At 47.0% G+C, this 22,539-nt stretch overlaps 1 protein-coding gene across 1 annotated transcript in view; it reads left to right on the top strand.

Moving 5' to 3' along the window:
- Nucleotides 1-22,539, top strand: part of LOC149369694 (uncharacterized) — a 56,745-nt gene that overhangs the window by 12,057 nt on the left and 22,149 nt on the right. The window contains exons 4-7 of the mRNA XM_089576120.1: nucleotides 1,096-1,143; nucleotides 1,633-2,016; nucleotides 8,367-8,608; nucleotides 13,926-14,263. Of these exons, the coding sequence (XP_089432246.1) occupies nucleotides 1,096-1,143; nucleotides 1,633-2,016; nucleotides 8,367-8,608; nucleotides 13,926-14,263 (1,012 nt within the window). The remainder of the gene's footprint in view (nucleotides 1-1,095; nucleotides 1,144-1,632; nucleotides 2,017-8,366; nucleotides 8,609-13,925; nucleotides 14,264-22,539) is intronic.

The raw sequence follows: 22,539 nt of genomic DNA on the forward strand, positions 1-22,539 counted from the left end.
CGGGGATGCGGTGACCGCAGCTGGCAAAGGATAGGGTTAGTTGGAGAGGCATAGGAGACGCCTTTGCTCTGCATTCAGCGTAGTCCGTCTGATGATGACGCAGACGCAGCAATCAGGGAGGAAAGCTGGGCTTGTTGATTGTTCGCCACATTACAAGAAGCGCTTCGGACTGGTACCACGTAATTCGGGCTGGTACAAACGAAAAGACTGCGTACGCGTAAAGCATCAGCTAGAATTGTCTTACGGCGAAAGGGACATAGAGTTCGTTGGAAAGTGCACACCGCACACTGAACTGAACAATAAACCAAAACAGCATCCTCTACTTTTCCACATGTGGCAGATTGCTTGCGTGTCGAAACGATTATAACCTTAGCTACTAATGTGGAAGGCCTCACAGATTTCACCATGTAACTGCTTGCCTTCCCTGACAGTCGCACATATAGAATAAAATATTGGCTCGCAGCCAAAACGCTTACAATGTTTGGCTAGAAATATACCACCCGCTATCGAATAAATCGCTTCAAAGTGCTCTAGGAGCCTGTCGTTTAGACAGAATCCCAACCACCCGACTTGATAGTCCCTGCCGGAATCTGGGAAGCGGTAGACGGTACCTTTTTTGCAGGGTAGAAACTTCCATTCTCTGTTTTTAGAGCAGGTTGGCTTTTTTTCGCTTCATATAGGGCTTTCAATGTGCGCTAGTTCTTCGGGGACCGTAAAAAAATCCTCTATACGTAGGTATACCACTACATTTTATCAGTAGCAAACACGCCTCCTTCGTCTGGCGCTAGCACTACCAGCCCTACTACGCTTGCACTCTCTTGGAAAAGAACCCATCGCGTCGTTACATCTAAGGTTAACACAATAAAGGTCGTTATATCAGCGGTGGCATCCTGAGGTTCGTTGTATCCGAGGTTGTGCACTGAGTTCGTATGAGTATTATATTAAGAACGCAGCCCGGTGGGAAGATTCCCTCTTGCTAATTGCTGCTGACGGACGGCGGTCGACATTTCCGCTTGAATTGATCTTTTTATGCTCTTCCATGAAGAACTGGGCTGAAGTGATATTTTGACTCTTTTCCTGTGTGCCTCTGTGCAGCGCAGTGACATCCCGAAGAGCGCGGCATGCAGTCGTCGACGCCATCATGTGAGTGGGCACTAAGCTTGGACACCTTTTGCAATCGTCCCTCTTTGATGAACGAGTGCGTTGTGTTTTGTCTGCTAGATTGCAGAAACTTCAGTGTCGTCCAGAGTGCATAATGCGCTTGCGCTGTTTCATTGTTGGCTTGGGTTGATCGTCATACATCCATCAGCATAGTGTGGCGCGTCGATTGAGACGTAGACGCAGAATTTGGAGCAGTGGTTTCTAGATTGTGCATATCTCGAAGTACTGTTTCACATTTCTTTAAAAGGGCGTCCCTCATAGCCTGAGCCGCTTTGGGACGTGAAACCCCAATAAACTGAAACCGATTTCTTTGAAAGGAAAATTTCAAAATATGAATGTATTTTGCTCTTCAGAGCGTCCTTTAACTACGTGAAGGGGCAAATCCCCGTTCCTATCCAACATTGTTGCCTTTTCCGAACCCTAACTAGAACTGCCATGAACCGGTGCCGCTAACCGTCCTTGCTTTCGCAGAAATATCTTGCAGTGACCGCTGTCGATTTCCCGGGAGTTATTATGACTGCCCTGACCAGCAACACGAGTCTCATCAGGCTCGTTGTGGACGCCTCTTTTTCTGTTCACAAACACGGCGCAAGCTTCAAGCGGATGCTAGCCAATCCATTGGCCCCCGCTGAGGTAACCGTGATGTGTCACGATCGGTCTCATCGCCGAAATGCGAACCTGGTGTTCGAGGCCCTGATGGCAAATACAAAGGTGGCAACTCTTAACGTCAAGGGTTTCAATATAGATGCCACGGATGCGAAGTCATTCTCCAGGCTTCTACGCCAGAACACCACCATCGAGGATGTCAGCCTGTGTGAGGTCACGTGGACGATGAAGCGGCGCAGTAGACAACGAGTAAGTGGAAATTGTTGCCTCAGACTTGAAGCGTTATTTAGCTACATTATTGAGAACATCTAGGGCTTCTGGAGTGCAGTTAAATTTATTTTTGTTTGGATTGACCCTTGCTCTAGAAGTTTCCAGGAAATACGCTCGACACCTCTCCAACGAGGACATTGAAGATTCCCGGAGAGGGCAGAGGGAACATTATTTTCCGATGCCTGTGCGCTTATAGATACGAAATAAAACGGGTGATCAGTTTTGTTTCCGTAAAATTTCGAACTTAAATATCCGGTTCCTAACTTGAAGGGGCACTAGGCCAACCGAGCTCTGTTTTTGTTCGAAGTAAAATTCAATAGCTGAGCTTTTCGTGAATTACCTCTGAAAAATGCTTTAATCCACGATGGTCCAACAAATGCTCGGACAGTGGTTTGAGAATGCGTAGCGGCTATGCAAGCTGCAAACGGCTTGAAATTTGTGCGCACTGGGGTATTTTCACCTGTTTCATCCCTTCGGTTTTCGACACCCCGTTCTGAAACCGTTGTTTCGACGCTCTCACGGTGCTATCAAAGAATTAGAGCGCTATGCACCCAACTACACGCAGGAATCTGATCAGCTAATTCTACTGTAGTTGTTTCAGCATCAGATTTGATGGATTTTGCCGGCAGAGGTCTGTGTTATTTATTGTATATTTAGGTTTCTTTGTTATTATTAAGTTCACCATTCGTGTTTAATAATTACAAATTGGTTTTTGAGGAAAGCAAATGGCGCAGTATCTGTCTCGCATATTTAGGTGGACACCTGAACCGCGCCGTAAGGGAAGGGAGGAAGGTGGAAGTGAAAGAAGAGAGAGAGCAAGAGGTGGTGTAGTGGAGGCCTCCGGAATAATTTCGGCCACCTGGGGATTTTTAACGTGCACTGACATCGCACAGCACACGGGCGCCTTTTGCGTTTCGCCTCCATCGAAACGCAGCCGCCGAAGGTCGGGTTCGAACTCTGGTTCTCCGGGTCGGTAGGCGAGCGGCTTAACTGCTGTGCCACCGCCGTTGGTGAAATTTGAACCTCGAGAATTTAGCCTCCATCGGAATTCTAGCCGTCCGCCTCGTCAGTTGTGCGCATGCGCAGAGTTTCGTCAGAGATGCGGCGGGTATATAATCACAACGATACGGAGCCTGTGGTAGAAATGGACAGCTCGCAAGAAGCTAGGGCTCGTCGTAGGAAGGAAGGCAAGGGGAGGCGGCGAGCCGAGGAGACCGAGGAAGAGCGCGCTAAGCGTCTCGATAATCGACGTAAGGACGACGCGGCTAGACGGGCCCGCTTAGCCGGCGACAGTGCATCCACGACGACAGATGACGACGAATCGAGTTCTGCGTCTCTGAAAGAAACTAGACTCTCGCTACTCCTCCATGTTTAACCAGGGCTAAACCACAGCCAGTTTTTTTGGCGAATGCGGCAAACCAATGCGCCATACTGCTTTTCAGCGCCGTTGGCGCTGGAAGGCTGATGGGGCGTGAAGTGAAAAATTGTGCAGGTTCGTCGCAAATCTGCCGGACCTTAAAGGTGCAGTGAAGAGGAGTCTGAACTAGTATTTTTGCCACGGGAACTCGATCTACTCGTTCCGAGCATTATTAGGAACTTCGACTTGTTGCCCTGTGTGGCCGTCTTCCCTAATTAACTCGGATAACCGTCCGGCTTCCGCCTTTTTTTTTTAATTCTGCGCGCACGGTGGGCGGAGTCCCAGAGTTGTCGTGGCCGCCAAACATGTGCCAAATTCACATCTAATGAACAAGAATCCGATGTCTGCAACGCAGTGCCAAAGTGCGCGAACTGTGAAGGGGACACCCCGCGTATTCCAGGTCATGCCCATCCTGGAAGAAAGAGAAAGAGATAATAACCGTTAAAACCAAACATAACATAGCATTACAGGAAGCACGGAAAATATTTGCACAAACCCAGGGAATATTTCTGTTCACAGCTGAACCAAATTTCGCCGATGTGGTGCGACGGGGCTGGGCATCACACTAGGCTTCGGCACCTGCTCAGGCCACACACAGTGAGCCTGAGGCAGGGCCATCCGCGCGCCGGACAGAGGCAGTGAAGGCTGCCCTGCCACTCTTGAAAAAGGGCTCGCCGGCCTCTGTGTCGGCAACCCGCAAGGCTTCCCCCAGTCGGGAGAGGCCTGCACACATCACAACCGTGGGTTCTCCACGGCACTCCTGAGCCTCCGTTGAGGCGATGGACGTAACTCCAAGCTCACCTCCGCAGCAGCGGTGACGGAGCTCCCTCGACCGCAAAAAGGGAAAAATCCCACTAACTGGCCCTAAAGAAATAGGGACTTAAGTTTCCAAAATACATCCCCAAAAATCATAATGGCATTCCTAATACTTTAGAATTGTAGGGGATTATTTAATAACTTAAATGACATCAAAGGAATCTGAGCCACATTATCACCTGTGGCCTCGTGTGTACAAGAAACCAGCTTAGGTCCCCCAAAACACAAAGGCACTCAAGAAATTTAGTCTTCCGCCGCGACCAAGGGAAGCCAAGCCGGCTCTCAGGTGGCGTTGCCATCATAGTAAAAAATGATGTTCCAGCTCGTGAGCTTAGACTGAAAACTAAATTAGAGGCTGTAGCGGCAGCACTGCTCACGCACGAAACAATAAGAGTGTGTTGTATATATTTTATTCCACACTTATCAGTAACAATACAAGAACTAGAAAATCTATTAGAGCAGCTACCAGAGCGGTATCTCGTAGTTGGCGATTTTAACGCACATTCATCCTTCTGGGGGAGTGAATCAACGGACAGCCGAGGTCAGATAATAGAGGATTTTACTCTGAGCAATAATAAGTCTTTTAAATTCTGATAAAACCACACACTTTTTCCCATCCACAAGGAAAATGAGCTGTCTAGATTTGTCTTTACCTCCCCCTCTGTTTTTAGCGATTTTAAATAGGATGTTATTGACAGTCCATATGGCAGTTATCACCTCACCATAATAATCAGTGTAATATCCACATCACAAGTCATCCCAACACAACCGCGATGTTGGAAGCTTCCTTCAGTCAAGTGGCAACTTTTTAGAGCAGAAGCCACATTAGAGAAAATCGTTTTAGAAAATCTTGACATCTATGAGATGAATGAAAAATTCACGAATTGCATCTTAGCTGCAGCACATTTGGCTGTTCCTCAATCTATTTATTTATTTATTTAGAACATACTGCAGGCCTACAGTAGGCCCAAGCAGGAGGGGCGAATACATAATATATGCAAAAAAGAACAGGTTTAGCAAAATTGAAAAATGTTAAATACAAGTTGTAACACAAAATATCCTCTGGAATAGTAAAACAAAATCACAAATACTGGTACACAAAAAAATTGTAAAGATACAAAAAGAACCAAAAGAAACCTGGTGCATTTTCCGGAGATATTCAACACATGAGAATTTCAGAAACTTTAAAAAGGCGATATCAACAGCGCGGTATATCCGTCGTAACGCCGAGAAAGCATCATGGCAGAGTCACATGTCATCCATAAACAGTCATATCACATAAAAAAAATGTGAGAGAGGGTAAGAAAACAAAACCAGTCACAATTCCACTTTTGACACCATCTTGTACACAAGCAAGTGTAAAGGAACAGGCAGGTAGATTAGGTGATCACTTCGCGGCAGTTTCTAGTTTGTCACATTATAAAGTAATTTTTAAAGCACAAAAATATAGTCGAAAAGGAAATACTCCCAACAAGTGGAGATACTAATCAACAATACAATGGATTAATCACCCTCCAGGAAATAGAGTAGTGTCTGCCGGCAAAAAAACTGCTCCAGGACCCCACCAAGTACGCTATGCAATGCTAGCAAATCTTTCCCAGCTTGCTGTAGCGGCACTTTTAAGATTCTTTAACAAAGTTTGGGCATCGGGGAAATATCCGAAGCCTAGAAAAAAGCCAATATTGTACCATTTCTTAAACCTGGGAAACCGCCATCCTCTCCTAGCAGTTATAGACCCATAGCCCAGACCAGTTGCCTCGCCAAATCCTTCGAAAGTGTCCTTAATATAAGGTTAACTTTTGTCCTTCAATCCTGTGAACTTCTTGATAGCCATCAGTGTGGTTTCAAAAACAGATCCTACACTAAAGATCACCTGGCTCGTCTCGGAAACACTGTTTGAGAAGCTTTTGTTCACATGCAGCGCTGTCTTGCTGTCTTTTTTTTATTTGGAGAGGGCATATGACACGGCCTGGAGGTTCGACATTCTTCAGGAATTAGGTGGGCTTGGCATCCGCGGCAGGATGTTGAAGTGTCTAAACAATTTCTTGTACCAGCGCTCATTCAATGTACGCCTAGGTTCAGCACTTTCGAAGAAATTCATTCAAGAGAATGGGGTACCTCAGGCGTGTATTTTAAGCACAACTCTCTTTGTTGTAAAAATGAACTAAGTAAAATAATCCCAAGGTCCGTTATGTACTCAGTATATGTAGATGACCTCCAGACAGCTTGCTCATTCTCCAACACGTCAACATGTGAAAGACAAATACAGTTAACCATACATAAGCTGGCATCATGGGCAGACAGTAATGGTTTTCGGTTTTCTCCACAGGAAACAGTGGCCATTCTTTTCTCGCTCAAACGTGGTTTACAGACAGACATTTTATTAGGACACCTACACCAGCGCTACTTTTTAACATTTCTAAAAATTCTACAGAAAACTTATTCTATACCTTGAGCTTGGCGCATCATGGCCTTAGCCGCCTATGTGCCATAAAACCCAATACAACACACTATTGATATTTTGTCCGGTTTGTCCTGGCGTTCGCGAGATGTATGGTGGTAGGAGTGTCTTGCTCCTCTCCAAGGACAGTAACTTAGGAATTGTGTGGCTCTGACCTTGTGTAAAATGTTAAGACATGGATATTTGTTTCTTTATATTCTCCTTCATTCAATGGCATCCGAGGACAGTTTGTGTGTTGGTGAGAAATGCCTTCTTTCTAGCCTAAATTATTCTAGCCTGTCACCGTATGGTCACAGGACGGGGATGGGGTAGGGACGGGGATCCGGCCGATATGTAAGAGTTCGGGCTAGCTCATTCGCTACCTTGTTTTCGGCTAGGCCTTCGTAGCCAGGTGTCCTTGTTATTCTCTGTGAGCGTGAGAGTGTAATTAATAATGTTCTTGCCCCCTCCGTAAAGTTTTCCAGCAAGGTAGTCCCTGCAGGCTTGTTGGGAGTCCGTCACTATGTGCGGTGACTTCCATTCTTGATTTTGAGTCTTAACGCTGGATAGCGTTGCCGGAAAGGCTTTCGCCTCATCACACTTTACATCACCAATGTTCCCCCTCGAAATTGTTATACGATTGTGCTGTTAAACTGTCGCTATTATGCTGTCACTTCGCCACCCGCAAGTTGGCAGCAGCCCCCTTCCAATTTTGGTACTTGAAAGAGGCAGCTGCAACTTTCACGGTCAGCTGGAGGCAAAGTGGATGTAATCCCCTCCTCTTGTAGGACAGAGAGAGACTGAGAGTAGCTGTCACGGGGAGAGCCCTGTCATTTTAAAAGGTAGCTGCCGCGGCTGTGGTTCAGTGGTTATGGTGCTCAGTTGCTGATCCGAGAGACGCGGGTTCTATCCCGGTCGCGGCGGTCGTGTTTCGATGGAGGCGAAATGCTTAGAGGCCCGTGGGCTGTCCGATCTCAGTGCATGTTAAAGAACCCTAAGTGGTAGAATTTATCCGGAGTCCTCCACTTCGTCGACCCTCATAACCTGAGTCACTTTGAGACGATAAGCCCCATAAAACCAAGCCAAACCATCCAAGGTTAGTACAAGAAAGAGCCACCCGTGATTTGCCGCGGTTGGCAGGTGAGAAACTGGAGAGATAAATCCACCTCCTCTCCTTCTAGAGGAGAGGCCGGAAGGTTGCTACAACAGGAAGAACCCGGTCCCCTGATAAAGTTAGCACACATAAGAACCAGCTGCGATCTGCCGCAGTTGTCAGGTGGCGTAGTGGAGAGGCAAATCCTCCTCTCCACTTAAATTGTATGCGTGGCCGTGCATGGCGGTATATAACCTGGTTTTTATGCATTTGGACTGTCAGAGCTAATAGCATATTGATATCATACCAAGATTTCACGTCTGTTCCTCAATATGCTGAACACTTGCCGCCAAATATCCAAGCATTCTTTCAGCCCAACACTGAAACAATTCTATTATCGTACGACTGCTGCATTTCCACGTCCGTGTTACAAGTGTTCTGTGGAAACGTGCATTCCTGCTGCGTAAAAGTCACTGATGCGATGTGAAATTTTAAGTTTGCTCAGGGCTACGATTCGAGAAACAATGTAGCATTACGTGTTTTTCATTGACTCGCGGGTGCAGGAGGATCGGTTGAGCTTGCACGTCCAACACCTGCTGCGTGGTCTCGCGGTGACGAGGTCGTTGCGGCGCCTCACTGTCAAGTTCGCCTTCTCCACCTTCGAGATGCACTGTCTCCTGCTCGCAGCTCGCGACTGCGCCTCACTCCAGGAGCTGCACATTCCGCGCCTTGGGACCGTGACAACGCATACCATGAGTGAAGCGATACTGCTTGCGGAGAGCATGGACAAGGTGACCGTTGGCAAGTGAGTGACCGGTCTTTTAGGCAGGCTTTCCATATGCGGCTTTCAGAATTGGCTCAAGAGGAAAGCGTAGAAGTACATTCGGAAAACATGCACGCATTATTTGCATACTCTGTACTACAAAGGCGTACGCCTTACTGGCTTCATTGAGCGAAATCCCTCACGTGTTAACACTCGTGGTCCTCCTCAGGGATAGCGTCCTTATGCAACCCTGCAGGTGGCGGTTAAATGAATGATTGGTCGCGCGTGGTTGCTTAGGAAGTGCAACGTGGATCGCTCAAACCCCACCAGTGGCAAACCCCACCAGTGGCAAACCCCACCAGTGGCAAACCCCACCAGTGGCAAACCCCACCAGTGGCAAACCCCACCAGTGGCAAACCCCACCAGTGGCAAACCCCACCAGTGGCAAACCCCACCAGTGGCAAACCCCACCAGTGGCAAACCCCACCAGTGGCAAACCCCACCAGTGGCAAACCCCACCAGTGGCAAACCCCACCAGTGGCAAACCCCACCAGTGGCAAACCCCACCAGTGGCAAACCCCACCAGTGGCAAACCCCACCAGTGGCAAACCCCACCAGTGGCGTAGGGAGGCAAGGAGCTGTATGAAGACTCCTAAAGATCCATGTATGTATAGTTAAGAATAACCCCATGCGGACGGTCGGCGCGTCCGAATACAACGTCATGCCGTAGCTGGTGGGGGAGGCGGGCGCGGACCGTAGCACGGCGGCGACTGCCTTCACAAAGCGCGCAGGTCAGAAGGGGTGCGGCAGCGCCGCGTCGGTGTCGCGGTGGCGGCTACATAGAGCCATGCAGCAGTAGAATTGCAAGGTGCATGGCATCGCTTTACATCACGCTGCAGCACGCGGCGATTGCTTTCACGAAGGGAGCGAGCGGACTTACGCCTTCTCATACGTAAGCAGGCTAAAGTGCCTCTGCCGACTCTTTCTAGACCGTTTCGCTTCCGTAATCGACAGCCGTTTGGGTTAATATTGGACTAATTGCATTTTAGTAGGCCGCGTTTATCCTTTAAGGAAAGTTTTATAAAACCTTGCCGCAAGTGAAGCATATGATGCTCATTAGGAATTGTAGAGCATTAGTTCGAATTAGCTGGCTCCTTATTTCACGCCGTCATCTTTGGCCTACAGAGTGCCAGCTTCGACGTGTCTAGATTAATAGACTGAAAGCGGAGAAAATAAAATCTCCCTACAAGAACGAAAGCGGGAGAGAGCTTGGGAGGCGACCAGTGGCCTAATGGCGTGGGCGCGTGCCTGTGCTGCAGGAGTTGCTTGGTCCGACACTCTATGCATATTATCACTGCAGTACTGGGCAAAGTCCGGATTCAGCTCTGGCTGTCTGCCTTTGCTAGAAAAAAAAACCAGATCATCTCCACGGAAACTTCTTTGTTTCCACATCCAAGGAAACTCGTGTTCACCCTCGTAACCGTGTTGTGACTTTTTATTACAACCTTTATCCACAAACCTGTATCTTGGGGTAGTTGGTTGCCCATGATTTTGAAGAAATACTTCCACCTGCCCTGTCTCTATCTCGCTTGTCCCCGTCTTCTTGTCCGCTTAAATTTCTGTTTTTACCCACCGTTTCCGTAAAAAACAGCCGAAAAGGACGCGTTCACAAGAAGGGATGGACACGACGACGCTAGACGCGCTAGACTAGCTGGACTTTTTTCTTGTGAACGCGTTATTTCCTGGCTGTTTTTTTTTTTGCAACCATGCACCAACTGGCTTGACAAGCTACGCTTTGTCCATTGTAAACGGCTCTTTTCGCCGCTCACTTCTTCAGTACGACTGCAAAGCTGTTTCGCAAGGATTTTATGCGAGTTCTGTCGTTGCGCAGTTGAATTCCTGGGTTCGCTAAAAACGTTGAAGAAAATGTAAGCTCAAGCCCTGTCAGTGGTGGTCGAAGCCCCATTTTTCATGAATTTCATTCTTCAGAAGCCAAGCAGCACGCCAGGCGAAAGCTTGTACCGACTGCATGTACCTCGCGACACTGCGGATTGAACCGTGCTGCTCGTGCTCGCGAGGCGGATGCTGAAGCCATTAGCTCACCTCTTATTGTTAACCTAGAGGACTGGAATTAAATCTGAACCTTGTAACAGCCGTGAAAACAAGAACAAAAAAGAACCTGCTGGAGACTAAACGCAGGTGCAGTTTATTAACTCTTCTACGCAGTCGTCTTGGCGCCATACAGTTAAAATTTAGTTGCGGTTGTGTTCAGTTTAGTTGTACTAAGATCATTCAGTTAAAGACGCCGTTCACCAGAAAAATCGGCGTTGTCGTCGTCGGCGGCACCAGCGTGAGAGAAGCAAAGTCATCCACCTGCCACCTAAGTCACATGACCTTGTCACGTCATCCCAACCTGACCACCGACTTGTCAGCAAATTTCTCACGCTAGCAGGTGACATTTAAATTAATGAATGGTCGCGAATCGTCTCTCGGCAAGAGCAATCTGGGTCTCACAAGCCCCACCAGTGGCTGTGGTTGATGCGCCGGGCAATGGCGCATCGCCTAACTGTCTCGCCAGAAGTAGTATGACGACTGCCGCAACCTGCATCTCTAAAGTAGAGGATGACCAATTCAACATATATGGGCCTCTAGGCACAATATAGGCGACAGAGGAGGATTAAATGCGCGGGAGGGATATCTAATACTATCTAATTGTAAAGTAAAGGTTAGGTTAACCATTATGCGATGGTCAAAAGAAGCTAGTAATCCTGTCCGCAAAGTGGTACGAATGACGACCCCAGGTCGCTGAAGGGTTCCATTAATGCTATCGCGTCATTCCGTTAAAAAAGAGTGCAAGTGTGCTCTAAATTTTCTTGATGCCATTGGAGTAGTTCTCTTCGCGTTTCTTTTGACGCTGAAAACGCATATGGCTGTTTGGCAATTAGGCACTCCTAGTATACGTCTAAACAACAGTGTAAGTATATATTTGAGTGCTGACCCTACGCCCCGCGACCAGATCTTGTTCGCTACTCCTGGCTCTTCTCTCGAACCCGGCCAGATGCCTCCATACGACGGGGGCTCGTATAGTCGCCGAGCTGCGGCGGCCGTAATGCAGGTGTTGCGGGATTGTTCGGTGCCCCTGCGTGTACATGCGCTTTAAGTGCGGTAACGCAGAAAGTGATTGAAACTGCGGTCGACACTGAATAATTTTGGGCGACTTCGTGTTTTACTTGCTGGAACTGAGTGGAATTTTTGGAACAGCAGTGAGGTCGTTGCCCTGCGAACTTACGAGCTCGTTATGAAAATGGGTTGACTGCAAAGTTTTCTCATTCATCCGCACGAATGCTGAGAGCAAGTTAATTATACCGACTCTTAAATATATATAGTCGTCCCCGACGCGCATGCTTCCACATTTAGGCTAAAGAACCTACGTGTACATTCAGACACTGCTTGAGCAGTGTAATGCGCCAACACTGTGAGATGATGCCCACCATGTAGAGAATATGGTTAAAGTCAGCCAACTGGGGTTCTTTAATGTGCAGAGAAACTTCAAGGGCGTTTCCGCATTTCGCCTGCATCAGAAATATTGCCTCCGCAGTCGAGAACAGAACCCGCGCTCTTGTGCTGCGTTGCGGAACGCCTCCACAGCTATACGAACGGGCACATAGACTGAAAGGAAACCAGTTTTGCATTAGGGACGTTTTAATAGCTAATGCAGTGCACTTTTAGCTACGCGGCGCGAAAATGGTTAGGGGAAATGGTTAGGGGGCGATCCTCCCGCTAAGCTGAACTTTTAAGCCGACACCAACGATGATGAGCTGTTGTCTCCCTCAAGGAAAGACTGGCGTGCAGGCGGAGAGGTAAATAAGGCGATTCTAAATTGGAATTGGCGGATGTAAGTTGAGAATAATTGCAATTGGCATGGTAAAGCGAATTGTTTACCTTAATAATGTTAAGGCACGAAATTCTCCATGGAGCGTTCCAGGCTCCAGCAAATTATGCAGCTGCATATTTGTTATAAATGTTACCGGCATGTCTTACCATGTTTTGCGGCACCAAAATGTACAGCGGATGGAAGCTAGCCACGAGATCACCAGCCGAAATTCATTGCTCCGCGGCTGTGGGATGTACAGGGAATGCTGAACACCTTGAATATTAAGTACCCGAACCAATGCACGGAACCAACCTTAGCGCTATAAATACCGATGAAGACAAAGCTTGCACTTAATTTAGGAGGCGCCTCCATGTTTGATCGAGGAAAAAGGACATATTCCTTAACCAGCTGACACGCATGATGCTTTCTATCCACCTGTTCGCTGTTTCTTTTGAGGGCTCCATGACGGATCGGCGTCTTTTTTCTTTTTGCTTTCCACGAGGCGTCCCCGAGGGCGGTGCGGCAGCGGCTGGTGCGGACCGCTTGCTTGCCTGCTTGGCACACATGGGTACAGACTGTAGTGTTCTTGGAGGCTTTCTTGAACTTGCCTTTTTTTTGTCAGATATTTGGGATATGCGGGAAAAACACCGGACCCAGCATTCGCCAACAGCACCGGTTTCTTGGGTGCGTTTAAAAGTGTCTTGGCATTGAACACAGCATAGTATGATTTTATATCGTTTGCTCGGGAACGTACTTCGCGCAGAAGTTGTCGCTCGGTTGCAATATCCTGACAGCTCTGGGGATTGTCTGGCGCCGAAGTTCTAGGCAAGCTACCTCCGACACAGCTTTAAGAAGTGACACTTGTTCCGGACAACCCTAGTAGCCCAAGTGCAGTTGGGTAGAAAGCATAGTCGTGTCTAGTCGCCTTCTCGACCCGGCTTCACCCCTCAAGTGTGCCACAGCCACAACCAACACATCACAGCCCATATGTACGTAGGCCGCGACGAGCGTCCACGGGGTCGGCCCGCGCCACCACGCGCATTTGCACAACGATTAGTGCGGCTGGTCCCAAACCGCGACAAAAAACCTAGTTTTAGCAAGGTTTGTTCGTGCACGGTGCCTACCGCGCACATCGTGGAAGCTGAGAACCTAACCTACATATCTGGTGCTGCACTGCCGCAAAACACCTCCAAAAACAGCCGAAAACAGTGCCGGAAGCCGATAAAACCGCTCAGCCGCGTCCGCCGCTCCGCAAGCGAATGGCCGCTTCTCAGCAGCGGCCCCGCGCTGCTGCAGTCGGCGCATGTACTAGAGGGCGAACATGATCTGTGCGTGCTCTCCGCCGCGGAGGGCGCTCAGTGTCAACACCTAAAATATTCTCGCACCCTGGTCTAGACCTAGTCTTCCTTTTTTGCGCTTAACACTCTTTAATCAGTGCCCTTTCTAAATGTTTCCAACCACCTGAAGGATGCCTTGCGGTTCCAGGTTGAGCGTTGGTACCAGCACGTGGTCGGCGGGGGTGTTGTTCAACTTCAGCAATGAACTGGAACACAACCCTAGTGCATCGATCAACCGGATGTTCACATCGCAGCGCCCACCGTGCCAACTCGACTGCCAGTGTGGAGATCATCTGTCATCGCTCGAGGTGGTGTTCCGGGCGAGAGACATGAATCCAGACATTTTACCGGCGCTGAGAGCCTACCTCCCCCGGACACGGAGCCTGAGGCGATTCCACATAAGCTTCCCGGCAACACCTTTCAGCCCACACCGGGTAATTGAGGGTATCGCTCTGAACAACAGCATCGAGGAGCTCAGTTTCAAGTGTAAGTAACCTAGGAAGGTAGGAGGGCTATCATCTACCAATGCGCAAAGCTCAGAGGTTGCACTAAGCATTGCCTGCGCCATTCTGCCCTGCATGACGCCCTTGACTCTGCTTACTAGCGCCGTTTGCTTAGGTTTTCAACAGCAGATAACGGCTTGAAATATTAGCTAGCAGCGGTCTGCGTGAAAATTTGTAAATTAGGTCCTCCTTGGAGTGCAGTTGACTTAAATCGGTTCAACTGCCGATTAATATTTTGTAACTAGATTATATTGAGGGGCTAGTAGACATGACTCGTCCCTTTGGACCCATCTGCTCTTCCACAACATAAACATCAAAAGCGCTTATTTTTTCTTGCACTCCCGTACCATTGCGAATGGCTGGTATGTCAAGTTAGCCGCAGTCAGTCGTGCATGTCGACCTGCCTGCTCTGCACGTGTCTCTACGCTAGAAATAGATGCCGTGTGTTGATGCGGTACTGGTACTGCCACAGGGCTCTGTTCACGACGAGGCTAAATGTTGCATTGTTTTTCTATTGAGTAAATATGAGCTTATCTCGTATGTGCTACTTCTAGTTATAGCCAGGTGCTTATCCCTTTCATACTCGAATTGCTTTCATTTTTCCTTTGTCGGGTCATTGTGGCCGCGTAAGAGACCATGAGCTTCTCAGCCTCGGCTGCGTCACGCTTTCTGCGCCAGTAACAGTGCCACTAGTGGTCACTGTCTAACCGCCATCACTCTTCACTCTGTGGCCACTATGTCGAGAGTGGAGTAACCCAGACCGGTTAAGATAGTATAGACGAACCTATCCACTACCAAGCACGAAACTGCCAACGAACAATCGGTAACATGGAGACAGTTGTAGACCAATGCCTATCCTCACGTGAGTCTCCTCAGCACAATCCACATGTCTGTGTACAGCGATAAATGCCCACTACGCGGAAACTGCCCCTCGCCATACCACTCAGCATGGGCATGCTCGAAAACGTGGGCTGCCTTATTAACCATTACTATACTGTTGAGCCTCCGAAGGGGCATCTGCAGTGTGCAGATGTTGGTGAATTTTGACACGAGAGGTTTCCGAGCATCCGCTGGGACATCCACGCAGGGGAATAATGATGAGCAGTGCGTCATCACGGACCCAACCACCGGCGCTTAGCCGTGCGTGTCATCGCTGTGCCCAGGGAAAAGGGGACACTGGTGGCTGAACCGATGCCGACTGTTTGGGCCTTCAATGCCCCTCGGCGGAGGCAACTCACCACTTTGGACCCAGCTTCACGCAGACGGCACCTCCAGCGTGACCCGACCGGGGGAAATCGGCAGTCGCCTTATCCTGTCCTCCCCTTCACCTTTCACTTTCCTATCTTCTTTCTCACAACTTTCCTGCCTTCTCCTCTCTTACTGACTCTCTCCTTTTTCTGGTGGCGAGGCTTAACGTTGTGTAGAGTAGCTACCCTCAGTTGCCCATATTTGGCTATAGTCGTGGTGTACAGCACGCGAGGGCAGGACTTGCATGCATGTTCCTCTACTGTCCCCTCGCCAGGGCTCTGTGGTGGGCGGCTACCACCGCTGATGAATAGAAAACTCTCCATGGGCACTTCCTTTTTTTTTAACCGATCGCCTTTCGAATCGAGGGCGCACCGTGGTGACTGCAAATTTCTTCAGGAAAAATTCAATTTTCCAAGGTTCCACGTGGTCCACAGCGAGCACGCGTACATAACTGCACAACTGGTGCCACCCTTCCTTGTAACATGAAGACTAACCGAAGTTATAGAAGAAGGCTATAAAATAAAGAAACTAGCAAATGGTCACCTCCTGTTGGAATTCCTTCGGAGTCGTGAATATGAGAATCTATCAGTAGTAGCAGTTTGCGGAGAAATACCAGTGACTATCCGCCAGCACCTTCATTGAATACTGTTCACGGAGCAATTCCCGGCCATAACCTCAAGTGCCTAAAAGAACTCCTAGACAGACTTAAGCAACGCAGGAACGTAGGAATTGCGTGCACATCCTCGAGCCTATCAACCTGCGAGAGACAGACACAGCTAACATTGAACAGACTAGCGATATGGACGGATAGAAATGGGTTTAAGTTTTCCCCACAAAAAACAGTCGCGATTCTTTTCTCGCTAAAAAGAGGCTAGCAGAACGACCCTACCTTACATTTGAACAAAACTATACTACCAGTGAAAGGAGAACACAAATTTTTAGGCATAACATTTGACAAAAAACTTACATTACTACCTTACATAAACACGCTAAAAAAGCCTCGCAATTTTTCAAACATACCCAAAGTGCTGTCAAGGAAACATTGGGGGTCTGATAGAACATGTCGTCTGCACATATATCGCTCGTTGGTACGTTCCTCCTTAGATTATGGGTGCACTGTGTATGGCTCAGCAAGACCATCTTACCCAAAAAAATTAGATTCAGTACACAACTCAGGCCTGCGCATCTCATGCGGTGCATACAGGACATCCCCCATAGTAAACCTCTATGTATAAACAAATTAACCCTCACTTTAAATTAGAAGAACCGCTCTAACGTGTGCATATGTCCTTAAAGTACGGTCACTACCAAAACACATCTGCTATCCGGTTGTAACAAAATGTCCTTCTAGAATAATATTTGCAAACAAACCTCAAGCTACCAGGCCATTGCTCTTGCTTTTTGAAGAGATGTGGCAAAATCTCAATATGCAGGGACACACTACCTGACATTGCCCGAAGACGAGACCCACTACCTCCATGGTACAATTTTCCTCTAATCTGCGAATTCACACTTACACAGTTCCGTAAAAAGAAAACTCCACAACATATCATCTAAGAATTTCTTGGACTAAAAGAAAAATGCAGTAGCTTTTCAGAATTTTATACTGATGGTTCAAAAACAGATGTTTATATAGGAAGCGCGGTAGTTCGAGGGAATTGGGAAGAAACAGTAAGACTTCCACAGTGTGCATCTGTTTTCACTGCCGAATGTTACGCTCTGTGTAATGCCATAGAAGAAATAATAAAAGAGAACCTCACACACAGTATTATTTACACAGACTCCTTAAGTGTACTTACAGCTCTCCACTCTAGAAATGCTATCAGTCCTCTACTCGGTGACATCATACACAACATAGTAACATCTACAGCTAAAGGACAAAACATAAAACTATGTTCGGTCCGGAGTCATGTGGGAATAGAAGGCAATGAGAGAGCAGATTTATGCGCTGCCCAAGCTCGTGACAAACAAATTAAAAATGTAAGCGTGCCGTATCGAGACTGCATAAACTTAGTAAATCGTAAAGCAAGGAAAAAATGGCAATCTGCTTGGAACAGTGAAATAAATAATAAACTACACTTGGTAAAGCCAGTTTTAGGAGAATGGAAGTCATGTGTACACCAGGAACGTTTTAAAGAAGTCATTATATGCCGTCTCCGTATAGGTCACACGCACCTTACACACAACTTTCTGCTGACGAAAGAAGACAAACCAGTTTGTACATGGGGAGGTGAACTTACAGTCAACCACATTTTATTTTCATGTTCGAAACTCGAAAAACTAAGGAAAAAGTGCTTTTATCTTCTTTATCAGCAAACCATTCCTTTTCACCCAGCACTACTCTTAGGCGATAATGCAATTGTGGACATATCTTGTGTTTTTAAGTTTTTAACTGAAGCAGGTTTTCTCAACAAAATAGAAATAACGACCTATGGCTTCGTATAATGCCACTCAGCCATTTTCTCATCCGTGAGAAAAAAGGCTGATGTTTTTATTTGATTGGTTAGGATCCTAGACATCCTTGCCCAGCCAAGGATGGCCGCTGGGGCTACCTGATCTTTTTAAAGCTTTTACCATTAGCCATTCCTCCATCTTGTTTTCTGTTATTACTAGGTCGTTAAACTTTTTAGGCCCTTTACACCACTGAGCACTTTTCATTTTTGTTAAATGCCACAGAAAACATTTCCTATGCATTGTGCTTGGCGCATGATGGCCTTAGCTGCCTATGTGCCATTAAACGCAACACAACACACAACACAACACGAAGTTATAGAAGGCTATAAAATAAACTAGCAAATGGCAACCTCCTGTTGGAATTACTTCAGAGTCATGAATACTGTGACTATCCGCCAGCACTTTTCATTGAATACTGTTCGCGGAGCAATTCCCGGCCATAGCCTCAAGTGCCTAAAAGAACTCCTAGACGGACTTAAGGAACAGAACGTAGGAATTGTGTACAGGATAAAAATCAGAAGCGATGATGCGGTAACTCAAACAAAGCGCATTGTCATTACCTTCGCATGTAGTATACTTTCCCATTCTGTAAGGGTAGGATACAGAAAATTCAAGCTCAGATCATACATTCCAAACCCACGTCGATGCTACAAACGCAAGAGGTATGGCCACGGCTCGCATAGCTGCCGAGGTCAACAAACCAGCGCCAAATGCGCTTCCCAAGACCACGCTGTTGAGAACTCTAGTTCAATCACACCTTTGAGTAAACTGTGAGGGCAGCCATCCGGCTTACAATCATGCCCAACCTGGAAGAAAGAGGAAAATGATTGCACTTGAGGTCAAAGAGGATATATAATTCATGGGAGCGCGGATACGATTTTCGTTGCAAAATCCAAGCTGCTCCGCTGCGGTACAGCAAGGCAGAGCATCAGAGCGGCCTTCGCCGCCTGCCTAGGCAACGAACAGTGAGCATGGAGCAGAGCCACCCCTGCCCCTTGTGGCAGCAGCTAGCGCTGGCCAGCAGCCACAAAACAGGCAGCGTGGACGTTCATGTCAGCGGGCCACAAGGCCTCTCCCCCAACTCGAAAACAACCGTGGGTTCTACACGGGATTCCAGCGTATCCGAGGGTGCGATGGCCACAAATCCTCCCTCGCCCACGCTGCAGCGGCGGCAAAGCTGTCTTCAGCACAAAGACCCACCTACCTACTGTTTTACCCTTTTCCCCAACTAGTCTATAACTGTCGTGTCGTTTTCAAGCACTACACTGGCGCAACAGGTATGTTAAATTCATTATCCCAGATAGCAGTGGGTCTGCAGGAGACTAACCTCGAACCGCAGCGAAAAAACATTCTTAAAAAATATCGTCTTTCGCTGTGACCGTGAGAACTCAAGCAGGCTCTCTGGAGGCGCTGCTACTGCAGTCCAGTGTGGTGTTGAAACTCGAAAAATTGACATAAAAACCTCATTTGTGGCAATTGTGGTCACCGTCCTTCGTTATGTATTTTAGCTGGGGATTTTAATGCCAACTCCTTTTGTGGAAGGAAACAAACGTACTCTGAAGCCTTAACCAAGATTTTATTCTCTGTTACAATGTCTGCCTCCTGAACACGGGTAAACACACTGGTCTGCAATGAGTGGGGAAATGAGCTACCTTTATCTTTTTGTTCAACAAGTGTTTTTACCCATTCGAAATGGGATGTTCTTGACAACCCGTATGGGAGCGGTCATCTTGCTGTATTATCAGTCTAACATCCTCGCCATCAGTAACCTTAACCAAACCATGGCGCCTGAAGTTGGCCATGTCCGAATAAATGCTCTTCCAGGAAAGTGCCCCTTTAGAGAAAATATTTTCGGACGTCCTCGATGTTGACGAATGAAGGGAGATGTTCAAAATATGTGCAATTGCCGCTGCTCACGTAGCTATTCCTCCGACTACGGCAATGGTGCGAAAGAATTAAATGTTCTTGTATACACGGGAATGTAGCGGAGCAAAAAAGAGGCAGAAAAAACTTGATAAATTTTTCGTCGAAACCCCTGCACAGAATAATCTAACCAATTTTATAAAGACGAGGGCCAAAGCTGATATACCCGTCGTAAAGCTGAGAAAACTAATGGAATGTATCTTCCATAAACAGTTCCACTGCATCAAAAAATGTGGGACACGTTCACAAACTTGATGACAACTCCTCTCCTTTTGCATTTCCCTCTGCAGCCCAAACAAGTATTCGCGAACAGGCCGACATATTTGAGAACCGCTTCTCACATGTTTCTAGTTCACTACAATACACTGACTGATTCCTAAAGCTCAAACACACAACAGAAATACAGACTAGTCGTTAAACTAACGAACCCTAAAATAGTTTAAAATTCCGAACGAGATGTACTCGTATTGCGAAATGCTAGCCCATTCGTCTGAACCTGCGGTAGAAGTACTCTTGAAATTTTTAATAAATATGGGTGCCGGCCAAAATGCCTGAGGCTTGGATAAATGCAGTTATGGTACTATTCCTGAAACCTGGAAAACTCCCATCCGCGCACACTAGTCACGGGCCAATAGCTCTTAGCACCTGCCTTGCCAATCCTTTGAAGGCATAGTAAATATTAGGCTGTTTACTCTTCAATCTCGGGAACTGCTTGGCCTCCACCAATGTGGCTTCAGAAAAGCTTGTTCATACTGGTGTGGCACCACAGGGACAGGGACAGAGACAGAGTGACAACTACACAAGTGCTCACTGTTAAAACATTGAAAAGAGCCCGTTGTACAAGAAATAAAGTTCAAAAGGGTTGAAAATTGGGCGAGTTGGTACGAATTCATACTGGTGTGGCTCCAATGAATTCGTACCAACTCGACCAATTTTCAACCCTTTTGAAGCTTGTTCAACCGTAGACCATCTAGTCGGGCTTGAAAACACTGTCCGAGAAGCATTCATACGTAGGGGACACTGTCTGGCAGTTTTCTTTTGACATGAAAAAAGCTTACGATACACTTTTGAGGTTTGTACTTCTCCACGACCTGGCATGTCTGGGCATCGGCGGCTGAATGTTGAACTTCTTTGAACGTTGAATTTCTTGTCGATGCGCTCATTTCAAGTTCGCCTAAGTACAACGCTCTTGAGGAACTTAACTCAGGAGGATGTTGTACCTCAGAGATGCATTTTAAACACAACACTTTTCACCGTGAATATGAATTCCATACCCAAAGTAATCTGTCTATCATGTGCTCAGTTTTTGTCGATGACCTCAAAATTACAGGCACATCATCCAGCTTATCAACGCGTGAAGACAGGTACAACTGACATTAAACAAACTTGGTAAGTGGAGAGACAAATGGATTTAGGCTTTTCCCACAAAACAGTTGCCGTCCTTTTCTCTCTTAGGATAGGCTTGCAGCCTGATCCCACCCTGCACTTAAATGAAACCGTTCTCCCAAAAAAATAATAATATTTTCAGGTGTAACATTCGACAAAAAGATCGCAATCTTTTCACACAGAACTTTAAAGACAAAGTTTCTCGAGCTTTAAACATACTTAAATAATCTCGCGAAGACACTGGGCTCTGAGAGGATATGTTTTCTCTATATCTAACGTGCAGTAGTGCGCTCCTGCCTTGATTACCGGTGCGTAGTCTGATTCAGACATACCATCATACCTTAAACGGCTGAATCCAGCACATAACCTAGGTTTGCGTCTTTCGACGGGAGCATACAGGACGTCACCTGTGACTAGTCTGTATGTGGAAACAAATGATCCTTCACTAGCTGACAGAAGAAGCACGCTTGCATGTTCATAGATTCTGAAAATCCGTCCGTTACCGGAACACATCTGTTACCCCATTGTTATAAAATGTCCCCCTAGAACACTCATTAACAACATACCCCAAGCCATCAGACCACTTATACTCCGTTTTGAAGAACAGTGCCGGGAATTCAACATACTGTATGCACTACTTGATATTGCACAGAGACCTGACCCATTGCCACCTTGGTACAACTTCCCGGTTGTATGTGACCTCCTATTAACACACTTTCGTAAAACACAAGCACCTGATGAACACATTATACGTCAGTTCTTAGCACTGAACGAGAAGTACAGTGACCATGCAGCATTTTATACATATGGTTCGAAGACAATACTATGTTGCTGTGGTGTAGTAGAAGAAAAACTAGAAAAAAATAGTAAGGCCGCCTTAGTGTGCGTCTAAGTTTACTGCCGAACAGTACGCGTTTTGCTGCAAAAAAAAATTGCAGAAACACACTGAATAAAGTATCATTTATACAGACTTCCTCAGCGTAACTATATCACTACCACCAAAAAATGCATCAAAACCTCTAATAGGAGACAGCGCACAACGTACTAGCGGCCAAAACACAACGGCTTAAAATTAGACTGCCGGATACCAAGTCACGTAGAAATCTGCGGTACCGACAGGTCCGATGTATGTGCCGCAGCCGCCTATAATGCTAAAAAAGTTAAAATGCCTCATAACGATGCTATAAAATGTGTACAACGAAAACTGAGAGTAGAATGGCAGGGAGCATGTGATAATGAAGCAAATAA

Source organism: Amblyomma mixtum, chromosome 1 (genome assembly GCF_055824585.1).
Source record: "Amblyomma mixtum isolate Tamu chromosome 1, ASM5582458v1, whole genome shotgun sequence".
Lineage (NCBI taxonomy): Eukaryota > Metazoa > Arthropoda > Arachnida > Ixodida > Ixodidae > Amblyomma > Amblyomma mixtum.